Genomic DNA, 12,704 nt, shown 5'->3' with positions numbered 1-12,704 from the left:
CAATGATTATTTCCCATTGCTTCCCTAATTAGATGAGCAAGTCAGCTTCTCTGAGCCTTAATTTCTTCAAATGCAAAATGGTATCAATAACTTGATTTGTACAAGAAAGGAGTTGGGCTAAATGAACTTTAATGTTCCTTCTAGCTCTAAATCTATGAGTTTTCATTTTTCCTCCCCCCCCTCCCTTCCCCTGAAATTGTCCTTGTAACTTATATATTTTCTGATGGTCCAGAGCAAAGAGGCCAGAGAAATAAGGTGGTACCCTGCCTCTCTGCTGCTTCTAGCAGATGTTGGGCCTTAATAAGGATGTGGCAGATGTTGGGGGGGGTTGGAATGGGGAATCTAGCAGATTTTCTCACCTTAAGAACATCTTGCATGCTTTGCAGTTGGTTGTCTTGTCGAATGTATACATCTGGAAGTTGTGATGGTTTGCGTTGGCCTTCTCTGGTTTAATGTTTGACCTGATACAAGAGTGACAGAACAGAGACCCCATTGAGTGTGATACCCTGCCCCCCTACCTCTCCAGACCTGGGATGATTTCTACCTTTTAGGACTTTCTGGATTCCTTGACCTCTCTTTTTTTTACTTTATTGCAAGGCAATGGTATGATTCCTTGACTTCTGAAAAGAGCTGGGGAATGAACTAATCATAGACTTAGAACTGGAAAATATCTTAAAGACCATCTATCCTGCACCTTCATTTTTATTTTAATGTAGAAAAACACTGAGTTTCCAGGGGGTTACTTGGCTTGTTCAAGTTCACACAGGTAGAAAGTTAGCAGAGCCCCAATTCCAATCTAGTGGCTTCTCTGACTCCAAATCCTCCACACTTCTGCCTGCACCCCTTGACCTCTGAATGGGGGCAAGACATGTTTCTTTGAAGTGGAAAATGCTGGGGTTGATTGTCAGATGACTGGGGTTTTCATCCCAGGTCTACTTTATATGTAACATTAGACCAGTTACCTTCCACCTCTGGGTTTTAGTTTCATAATTTGCAAAATGAAAGGTAGGTTAAATGTGCTTTAAGACCCTCATCTTGCTCGGAGATCCTGTGGTTTCTAAGATTCCAGTCCTAAAAGCTTTGGAGTTCACTAACCATGACAGCATTTTCCCCCCCTTTCATCAAATATGCAAAGACTTACTGAAGTTACAGAAAAGGGGATTTTGGCTAGACAATAACAGCTGCTAAAATAAATATCTTTGTTTGAAACCCAGTCCTAAAACCTGTGGTAGAGAAAGATACCAGGAGAATGTCTCATCCCATATGGAGTTTGTTTTAGAAGTGTCTGAATTCTCAGAGATAGTCTCTTCAGGAGGTCCCTTATGCAGACATATGCAGACATTCTGCTTTCAAAATAATTTAAGACCACCTTAAGAACCCTGTTTCCTTCTACTGTCCATTGTCCTGAACCCTTCCCTTCCCAGATGGCACTCAGTATGTTGAATGGAAGGGGTCAGTGCATTCTACACTGGAACATCCTGCTGAGTACACTGGCAGGAGACCCCGTCAGGGATGGCTAGCCCTCACAAGTGCTCACATTGCCATTTCAAACTGCTCCATCCATTTTCTTTTCATGTCTTCAGTCTTGCAGAAAAACTGGAAGCCCTGCTTTCCTTGTAGGTGAATTAAGTAGAACCCGTAAGACCACTGCAATGGGAAACAAGAAATGGTTTCTTCTTTCAATTAGGGATGGGTTGGGGCTTCCCCCCCCCTTCTTTTTTAAGCTAAAGTTCCTTTCTCTAAATAGGAACATATTGAGGTAGCTCTGATAGACTCTGCTCCCTAGCTGTCTCCCCCCCCACATCTCCTGCCCCCACCTTGGGGAAAACTCCTTGGTACTAGCAAGGGCTTAAACTCAAAATACTCTATCAGATACAGGTTGGTTTTAGAACCAAGAAGAGGCAGCTTTCAGGAATAAGCTGTGACCAAAGGAAAAAGGACATCCAATTCCTTAATCATCCTACCTCCTTTTACTTTCTAGATAGGGAACCCAAAACATAACCCAAGAAAGATTGCCTAAGGTTGGGACTACCCCACAGTCTCACTGTTTAAAATATTTCCTTGTTTCTATGTCCACACCACAACCCCAAACTTAGGATAAGTTAAGAAATGTCACTTGAAGTCCCTGCTTTTCCCCAGAACTCCTTTGGGAAAAGAGGATTTTTAAGCACAATGCATGGGAAAGTTCCTCCCAGCTATCACCCCAATGCTCATACCTACACATACTCATTCCCTTCCCTCTCTGCCCCCACTGTAAAGTCATAATTGTCATACTTGGAACATATAAACAAGTCACAGGAGAACATTATCTAGGGGCCCCAACACTCAGAGATAGAGGGGAAGGTATAGAGTTGTTTCTTACCATTTTCCCATGTGACTAGAAAGCATTAAGAAGAAGAAAAGTGGGAGGAAAAAAGATTATTATAAGATAAAGCCCATATTATCCATATTTTCTGCAAAGTCCTAGGTCATTGCATACTCTTGTGTTTTAGGGCTAGGGGGCTCCGTAGGGATGGAGGATCTTGGAGAAGTCAGAGCCAGGTTGTGCCCCCTGGGTTATGGGTAACACAGGAAGGTCAGTTATGTATGTACATGCTGGAGCATGTAAGTTAGAGGGAGCAGAGTAGAACAGAAAGATCTCTAGACTTGGAATCTTGAGAGAACTACTTCTAGCTTTGGTACTTAGTAGTTGAGTAACTCTCTGAGCCTCTTTCCTCAACTGTAAAGTAGGGATAATGATAAATAGGGTAACTAGTTCTCCTAAAGAGAGGAAAGTACTTTTTTCACTGAAGGGATTATGGGAATGTCAGTGACTGCTACCAGTAGCTTAATGAACAAAAGCACCATGTCAAAGATGAGGAGGCAGTGAAAGAAAGGAAAAAAAAGCAGAATGTTGAGTGGCTTTTCCTCCTCTAACCCTCACCCCCATTATATCCTATCACAGGCAACAGAATTCACAAAACAAAGATTAGAAGGAGCTGATTCTGGGATCTAAAAGCATGCTCAGTGAAGACTCCCTCTACCTCTTCACCTCTCAATATAATTCTCTTTTGCTTCTTCCTGAATGGACTGGGCAAAAGAGAGTCATTGCTTTTAATCACTTACTAGACTATTCAAGAGCATCAGCCAATATGCTAAAAACCTTTGACTTAAGTTGTCCCAATGCTGAGACTCAGAACATTTGGTATCTAATCTCAATTTTGCTGCTAACTAGACCTTCCTCTCTCTAGACCCTAGTTTATGAGACCATGGGCAGGCTTGCTGAATGACTCTGGGGTTGGGCGGGGGGGAGGAGAGTAGGAAAGAGAAGTCAGAAGACAAAGTAAGGAATGCCAGTGTGGATAGGGGGCACCTGCCTACCTTTTTAATGTCCTTATTGTTCATTGGATCATCCGTCATTTTGTGAAAGAGCAGCTCGATGATCTCCTTCAGCTCATAATTGTAGCCTTTCCTTTTACAGACAATCACCACTTTATCAAACAAAAATAAATACCTGCCTCAATGAGATTTAAAAGAGGAAAATCAGTGAAGTTCCTATTCCAAAGATTCAATTCAATTCATAATATCATTTAACTATTAACTGCCTATTATGGACCAGGCCCTAGGGATACAAAGACAAAAAGTGAAGTAACTCCTGTCCTCAAGGAGCTTATATTTTCTTGACGGAGATAACATATAGGTATATAGACAAATATAGATAAAATCAATACAAGGTAACCGAAGGGGAATAGGGAAGGCATACTGAGAGATTAAAAAGACTTCAAGCAGAAAATGATGTGAACTAAGATTTGAAGGAAACTAGTTATCCTAAGAGGTGGAGATGATGAGTGTATTCTAAGTATAGGGGATGGCCAGTGCGAAAATATTGGTGAGAGATGGAGTATCATGTGTGAGAAACAGTAAAGAGACCAGAGAATACAGGAAGGGGACTAATTTATTTTTATTTTATTTTTTAGGTTTTCTTTTTTGCAAGGCAAATGGGGTTAAGTGGCTTGCCCAAGGCCACACAGCTAGGTCATTATCAAGTGTCTGAGACCGGATTTGAACCCAGGTACTCCTGACTCCAGGGCCGGTGCTTTATCCACTGTGCCACCTAGCCACCCCTAATTTATTTTTTTATTAAAGATTTGATTTATTTTGAGTTTTACAATTTTCCCCTAATCTTACTTCCCTCCCCATCCCCCACAGAAGGCAATTTACCAGTCTTTACATGTTTCCATGGTATACACTGATCCAAATTGAGTGTGATGAGAGAGAAATCATATCCTTAAGGAAGAAACATAAAGTATAAGAGATAGTAAGATCAGACAATAAGATATGAGGTTTTACCCCTAAATTTAAGGTCCTTGGTCTTTGTTCAAACTCCACAGTTGTTTCTCTGGATACAGATGGTATTCTCCATTGCAGACAGCCAAGGGGACTAATTTATAATAAAGCTGAAAAGGTATTTGGGGCCAAATTGTAAAGCATTTTATATGCCAAACAGAAGAATTTCTATTTTATCCTGGAGGTGATAGGGAGTTACTGAGTAAGGGAGTGATAAGAATAGATCTGCAATTTAGGAAAAATTTGCCAGCTATGTGGAGAGGGACTGGAGAGAGGAAGGAGTCAGGGAGATCAAAGAGGATGCAATAGTCTAGATAGAATGTGATGTTCCAGGCTCTGTGTAAGGGGCAAGGGACATGGAGAGGATGAAAAGTAGTCCTTATGCTCTAGGAACAGGGCTGGGGAATCTTTTATCTGCCAAAGGTCATGTGAATATTTATAACATCATTCTTGGGTCATACAAAGTTATCAATTTAAAAATTAGCCTGCTGTATTTGGTCAAGCATTTAATTAATTCATCCCTAAAAAGTTCCTAGATTTATTGAATTTCAAGTCCTTGGGGAGAAGTCATGTTTACAGAGAAGTGAATTCAGGGGGTTTGATGAAGAAGAGCAAACTAAGGCAGGGTAGAGAGGAGTCAAGGAAGGCTTCTTACAGACTACTCAGCCCTGATGGAAGCTAAGGATAACATGAGGCAGAGATGAGAAAGAAGAGCCTTTTAGGCAAGGAAGACAATTGATACACAGTATGGAAGAGGAAATGCCTCGCCTAGGGAACAGCAGGCAGGTCAGTTTGGCCAGAACATGGAGTCATGTGGAAACAAAAAGTAGAGGTTAGAATGTATATGAAAGAGAGGAGAGAATATATCAAAATGTTTTCAGTAGCTCTTTTATTGGTAAGGGACAAAGAATGGGGGGACATCAATTGGAGAACAGATGAACAAATAATGAGATGTAATGAAATATTATTGTGCTAAAGGAATGATTAAGGGATAGGTCAGAGAAATCTAGAAAGACTTGTATGAACTGATACAGAGTGAATGAGCAGAACTAGGAGGAAGAATTTACCCAAATACAACAATATTGTAAAAACAAACAGCTTGAAAGACTAAACAACAGCTACAATATTGTAAAGTCAGAGATCTGGAAAGATTTAAGACTTCTGATTGATGCAATGACCAAGTAACTCCTGAGGACCAATGACAGAGAATGCTATGATGAACTTAAGATGCAAAAAGAAGGGGCAGCTAGGTGGCCCAGTGGATAGCATACCAGCCCTGGAGTCAGAAGGACCTGAGCTCAAATTCTGCTTCAGACACTTATTAATTACCTAGCTGTGTGATCTTGGGCAAGCCACTTAACCCCATTGCCTTGAAAAAAATAAAAAAAAGCTGCAGAAAGAAGCATGTTTTTGTACTTAGCCATTATGGGAATTTGTTTGGTTTGGCTGTGCTTATATGTTACAAGAATTTTTTTTTTCCCTTTCCATCCCCAATAGAAGATGGGGATGTGGGAGAGAATAAATTAGAAAAATAATTACTAATAGAATTTATCTGATGTCAATCTAAACAATATTTAAATACTTAAAAAGTAGAAGTTTCAGTGTTATAAGTTAGCATTTCATGTATAATCTAGTAGAAAGAATACTAGTTTCAATATCAGGAAAGAGTTGAGCTCAAATCCTATTTTCAGCATTTATCCCCTTTGTGATATTTTCACTTAAACTATCTAAGGGAGTTGTGACCCTAGTGGGACTAACTTCTTTGTAGTTGAGAAACCCCAATGAGATAAATTTAAGTAAAGTGCTTTTCCAACCTTAAAGTGCTATATGTCTTGTCTATTATTATTACTGTCTACTAGACCAGCCTGAATTCTTCCCTGAGGGGAGAATTTATAAGACTATATGTCTTACTGATCTTACCATCCTCCACAAAAGATAATAGTTGTGCAGACAATAAGTGTTGATTGGTTGGTTGACTGAAAATGAACAATAGTAGCTCTTTTTTGGATTAGGGAGCTTTTGGGGGATTTTGTTTTCTTTAAACACTATAAGAATTTGGAAGGTAGAGTAATTTAGGGACAAATGGCTTAAATTCTCAGACTTACTTTTGATATCTATAAAATGGATACAATGAAATTTATACTATCTACTTTACAGTGATGTATGTATGGATGATTATTCATTTGCCAGTCATTTATTAGGTATCTATGTGCAAATCCCTGTGTTTGGTGCTACACAGAGAAATTAAGAGACATTGTAAGCCTTTGATGGAGATCACAGTATAACAGGGATAGGCATCATTCAATGTCTACCTCCTGGGGAGCCTACTGACTCCCTCCCACCCCTGCCCTTGTGTTTGACCTCTGTTCCACTGGTAAACTCACCTATCTTGTTTGGTATGGTTTACAATGGACCGAACTTTTAATTCCCCATCGATCTTTGGTCTCCCAAATTCTTCCAGTTTAACTTGCTATGAAAGAAGAGAAAACAACATGAAGCCTCAAAGTGGTACTCATTCTTTTTTAGTTCCTAGAACCCCATCTCAGAAAGAATGAGGGATTGAAAATTTCCCAAGTAGGAAAGCTTTCAAGGGGAAAATAGCTGATGGAGTAGACCCTTTCTCTTCCTCTGAGGATGTGATTCCTATCCCATATGTTTCTAAAAGCACTCCCAAATCTAGAATTCTTAGGCAGAGCTGCGGTAACCCATGTGGCTTAGAACCCCAGGATACTGCAACAGATCAGATTACCCATCAGCCTCTAGTGTCATCGTATGCTCAAATAATATGAAATATTTCCACTTCTCTGAGTCTTCTACCAACGTATGTTTTCTAAAGTTACTTGTCAGCACTGAGCAGAACAACAAACAGCCTTGTATATCATTTGACAGCTCACTGCTGTGGGGAACACTGGATGTATATGCAGTATAAAATTGCCCAGCTTCCAATGCAGCAAAACAAAATCCAATCAAAAACAGATCCTGTGCATCCAGTGGATTTGGGATAGAGGGTTGGAAGGGAAGGAGGAAATATGAGAGCTATGTTAGCTTTAAACCTTCCACAGTGTCTTTTTCATCACAAAATGGAAACAATCATGGCAAAAAATATCCTTTCTAATTTCAAGCTGCCATTGATATTTTCACTAAAAATCATAAATGTCACTGTGCTTTGGTTCCAGGGAAGCTTTATAGGTGATTGAAAAGACATTCTGACTTACCAAGTTTTCTATAGAACTCTGAAATTCACTGATTTTCTTTAAGGTTTCTTTGTCCCGTTTGACTTCATTTATGTACATCGCCAAGTCCTTCAAAATGGCAAATAGTGGTGTTAATTGGCATGCTAAGGGAACATTGTAAAAAAATAAAATTTTGACAGTCTGTTGTAATAATGATTTCTTCAGTTCCACAAAATCTATTTATAAGTGTGACTTAATCTTTATCCATAGCCACCCTGAAAGTTTGGTAGAATAAAGATCATTATCCCCAAATTAATATGAAAAAAACTGAAGTAGAGAAGTGAAGCAAATTGTCTAAGGTCAGATTGCTAGTTCATAACATCACAGATTCAAAGGAAGAAGGGACCATGGAAGTCATCTAGTCTAGCATTCAACTCAAATAGAAATAGATCTCTGCATCCTTGTGGATCATATGTTAACTTAGAGAAACATAAATTAACATTTTATGTTGTACTGCATTTTTAAAATTTATTAAATATTTCCAATTACTTTTAAATCTGGTTCAGAAGGTTATGAATCTATCAGCTCTTATTCAATCCAACCGGCTTTTTATCTTTCTCTTCTTCCTCCTCCTTCTCATCATCTTACTCAGCCCTGTGATTTTAGAGATGGAAGGCTCTCCTGGTTAGGAATGGTATAAAGATTGGCATTTTTCTACCAATGCATAATCTTAGAGTGTTATCTGAAAAGAATAATAAAAGCCTGAACTCCCTAAAAAAAATCTCCAGGGCCTGATGGATTCACAAATGAATTCTACCAAACATTTAAGGAACAATTGGTTCCAATCCTATATAAACTCTTTGGAGAAATAGGGAAAGATGGAACTCTGCCTAACTCTTTCTACAAAACCAATATGGTACTGTTACCTAAACCAGGAAGAGTTAAAACAGAGAAAGAAAATTATAGACCTATCTCCCTGATGAATATAGATGCAAAAATCCTAAATAAAATCTTAGCAAAATGATTACAACAAGTCATCACTAGGATAATACATTATGATCAAGTAGGATTTATTCCAGGAATGCAGGGTTGGTTCAATATTAGGAAAACTGTTAGTACACTCAATTATATCAACAACAAACCTATCAGAAATGATATGATCATATCAATAGATGCTGAAAAAGCTTTTGACAAAATACAGCATCCATTCCTATTAAAAACACTACAGAATGTAGGAATAAATGGACTGTTCCTTAAAATAATTAGCAGTATCTATCTGAAACCATCAACAAGCATTATATTCAATGGGGAGAGGCTAGAGCCATTCCCAATAAGATCAGGGGTGAAACAAGGATGCCCATTATCACCACTACTATTTAATATTGTATTAGAAATGTTAGCAGCAGCAATTAGAGAAGAAAAAGAAATTAAAGGAATTAGAATTGGGAAGGAAGAGACAAAACTCTCACTCTTTGCAGATGACATGATGGTCTACCTAGAGAATCCCAAGAAATCATCTAAAAAACTACTGGAAATAATTAGCAATTTTAGCAAATTTGCAGGTTATAAAATAAACCCTCATAAATCCTCAACATTTCTATATATGTCTAAGCAAGAAACAGCAGGAAGAGCTAGAAAGAGAAATCCCATTCAAAGTAACCTCAGACAATATAAAATATTTGGGAGTCTATTTGCCAAGACAGACTCACAATCTTTTTGAAAACAATTATAAAACACTACTCACACAAATTAAATTAGATTTAAATAACAGGGCAAATATCAACTGCTCATGGATAGGTAGAGCTAATATAATAAAAATGACAATTCTACCAAAACTAAACTATCTGTTTAGTGCCCTACCAATCAAAATTCCAAAAAATTACTTTAACGAGTTAGAAAAAATTGTAAGTAAATTCATATGGAGAAATAAAAAGTCAAGAATTGCCAGGAGCTTAATGAAAAAAAGTGCAAAAGAAGGTGGCTTAGCCCTACCCGATTCTAAAATTATATTATAAAGCATCAGTCATCAAAACTGTTTGGTATTGGCTAAGAAATAGAGTGGTGGACCAGTGGAATAGACTAGGTGTAAAAGCAGATGATTATAGTAAGCTGCTGTTTGATAAACCCAAAGAGTCCGGCCATTGGGATAAAAATTCCCTCTTTGATAAAAACTGCTGGGAAAATTGGAAGTTAGTATGGAAGAAACTTAGATTAGACCAACACCTCACACCCTTTACCAAGATAAGATCCAAATGGTTACAGGACATAGACATAAAAAACAATACTATAAGCAAATTAGAAGATCAAGGACTAGTCTACCTGTCAGATCTATGGAAAGGGGAGCAGTTTATGACTAAGGAAGAGTTGGAGAACATCACCAAAATCCAATTAGATGATTTCGATTACATTAAATTAAAAAGTTTTTGCACAGATAAAACCAATGTAACCAAGATCAAAAGAAATGTAGTAAATTGGGAAACAATTTTACAACTAATGATTCTGACAAAGGACTCATTTCTAAAATATACAGAGAACTGAGTCATATTTTTAAAACAAAAAGCCACTCCCCGATTGACAAATGGTTAAAGGATATGCAAAGGCAATTTACAGATGAGGAGATCAAAGTAATCTATAGCCATATGAAACAATGCTCTAAATCATTAATTATTAGAGAAATGCAAATTAAAGCTTCTCTGAGGTACCACCTCACACCTCTCAGATTGGCCAGTATGACCAGGAAGGATAATGATCATTGTTGGAAGGGATGTGGGAAATCTGGGACACTATTACACTGTTGGTGGAGCTGTGAACTCATCCAATCCTTCTGGAGAGCTATGTGGAACTATGCCCAAAGGGCAACAAAAATGTGCATACCCTTTGACCCAGCAATACCACTACTGGGTCTATACCCTGAAGAGATGAGGAAAAAGGGTAAAAATATTACTTGTAAAAAAATATTTATAGCAGCCCTTTTTTGTGGTGGCAAAGAATTGGAAATCCAGTAAATGTCCTTCTATTGGGGAATGGCTTAGCAAACTGTGGTATATGTATGTCATGGAACACTATTGTTCTATTAGAAACCAGGAGGGACAGGATTTCAGGGAAACCTGGAGGGATTTGCATGAACTGATGCTGAGTGAGATGAGCAGAACCAGAAAAACACCGTACACCCTAACAGCAACATGGGAGTGATGTTCAACCTTGAAGGACTTGCTCATTCCATCAGGGCAACAATAGGGAACAATTTTGGGCTGTCTGCAAAGGAGAGTACCATCTGTATCCAGATAAGGAGCTGTGGAGTTTGAACAAAGTGCAAGGACTATTCCCTTTAATTTAGAAAAAGAAACAGCTTATTGTCTGATCTTGTTACCTCTTAGACTTCTCTTTTCTTTAAGGATATGATTTCTCTCTCATCACACCCAATTTGGATCAAGGTACAACATGGAAACAAAGTAAAGACTGACAGAGTGCTCTCTGTGGGGGGGGGGGAGGAAAGCAAGATTGGGGGAAAATGTAAAACTCAAATAATATCTTTAATAAAAATAAATTTAGATGATAAAAAAAGAATAATAATAGCTCTCATATATATTTGCATTTATAGCAAAATCTTTATACAGGTTAGCTTATTTGATTCTCAAAACAATTCTGTGGGGTAGAGGCTATCAATTACCACCCCCTTCCTTCAATTTACAGGTAAGGGAATGGAAGTCAAGAGAGACTAAGGGACTTGTCCAAGGTCACCTACTTAGTAAGTGTTTAAGGCAAGATTTGAAACCAGGTCTTCTTAATTTTAAGAGTTTAAGGACTGACTTACCCAAGATTACATAGGCAGTGAGGGCAGAGTCAAGATTTGGATGTTCATGTTTTGACTCCAACCCCAGCACCCTTTTCCCTGAACTGTGTTGCCTTTTGATAATGTATTAGCTAGAACTAGAATACAAATTCCCCTGACTTGATCTAGGGTCCTTCTCACTCTACCAACTCTCATAAAACTTTAAAATCAATTCAACTTAACAGAAGATTTGTTAATTACCTACTTTGTAGAACAAGGCAAAACTGGGAGGAGAGGAACTTTTGATTATTAAAAACAAAATACTGCAACATTAACCAAGCAATTTTGTTCAGATTCTTAAAGATTCTATCTTCCACATGTGTTCATGTGAGAGACAGAAGGATGTATTTACAAGGAGGAGAAGACATAGACAAACTTTCTTGAATGGCCCTCTCTGACCATGGGCAAGAACCTTGAGGGTCTTGAATTTTCCCAAATCAATCCAGGGCATACCCTTGGCACAGATCAAAATGACCAAAAGATTGTAATAACTTTAAGAGAAGAGTTTTCTCTGCATGTATTCTTGGCATCAAGTACCAAAGCACCAAGACCTTGTTATAAAGCAAGGAATTAAAACAAGCTTTTAGTGAATTAAACCACATCTAAAAGCAAAGTACAGATGCAGAGCTCCTGGTTGACACTAGAGGGTACTGTGTCCAACCAAGAAGTTAGACTATTCTTTCTTGGAAAGTTTGCAGAGTGGACTCACAGGATTTTCGTTCAGTTACAGAGAAGCTGGGCACACAACCAATTTCTTCTAATTTCATTCTCCGGAGAAGGCAGCAAGTGCCTGGGTGTAAAATCCATAAGGCAACACTGCTCATCCTAGTAGGCAATTGTCAGAACTCCCAGAAAAGTAACCAAATAGAAAAATAGCCAACTGGGTATCCTGGGGTATGATCCAGCAAATCTCATCACTTACTGCTCCAAGGGTCTGTCTTGCCTTTTCAGATTTTTGAGCAGAACTGTGCCAAGGTAGCTTGCTATATATGGTCCTTGTTAAACTGCACAGAAGAAATATTCCACAAGACAGCTCTGAATTTTCATGTAGTGGAAAGAACACTAAATTGGGAATCACAGGACCTGCGTTCAAATTCCAGCTCTATTTCTTACTGTCTGTGTTATCTTGAACAAGTTACTTAACCTCTTTGGCCCTTTTTTCCTTATTTACAAAAATGAAGAGGTTGGACTAAATAACCTCCAAGGTACCTCTCTATTGTAAATCTATGATCCTATAGATTATATTTTTCTCCTGGTTTTCATTTTAAAGTCAAAGAAGAATCCCTAAAGATAGATTGAGGTTTAGCAATGAAAGAAACTCTAAAATCTAGATGGTTTACAAGATAAGGGAGGGCCTGATTTGCTGACAGTTC

The 12,704-nt window shown here is 38.3% G+C and overlaps 1 protein-coding gene across 2 annotated transcripts in view; it reads right to left on the bottom strand.

Annotated features, from left to right (window-relative positions):
• Positions 1 to 12,704, bottom strand: part of LOC141505181 (guanine nucleotide exchange factor VAV2) — an 81,941-nt gene that overhangs the window by 29,265 nt on the left and 39,972 nt on the right. For both annotated transcript variants that reach the window (XM_074210757.1, XM_074210758.1), the window contains exons 6-10: positions 7,542 to 7,628; positions 6,711 to 6,796; positions 3,361 to 3,493; positions 1,538 to 1,647; positions 360 to 461 (exon numbers count right to left, since the gene is read on the bottom strand). In XM_074210757.1, coding sequence (XP_074066858.1) covers positions 360 to 461; positions 1,538 to 1,647; positions 3,361 to 3,493; positions 6,711 to 6,796; positions 7,542 to 7,628 — 518 coding nt within the window. The remainder of the gene's footprint in view (positions 1 to 359; positions 462 to 1,537; positions 1,648 to 3,360; positions 3,494 to 6,710; positions 6,797 to 7,541; positions 7,629 to 12,704) is intronic.

This window comes from Macrotis lagotis, chromosome 1, assembly GCF_037893015.1.
Source record: "Macrotis lagotis isolate mMagLag1 chromosome 1, bilby.v1.9.chrom.fasta, whole genome shotgun sequence".
Lineage (NCBI taxonomy): Eukaryota > Metazoa > Chordata > Mammalia > Peramelemorphia > Peramelidae > Macrotis > Macrotis lagotis.
Note: the sequence above shows the minus strand (reverse complement) of the source record. Positions and strands in the feature narration are given on the sequence as shown.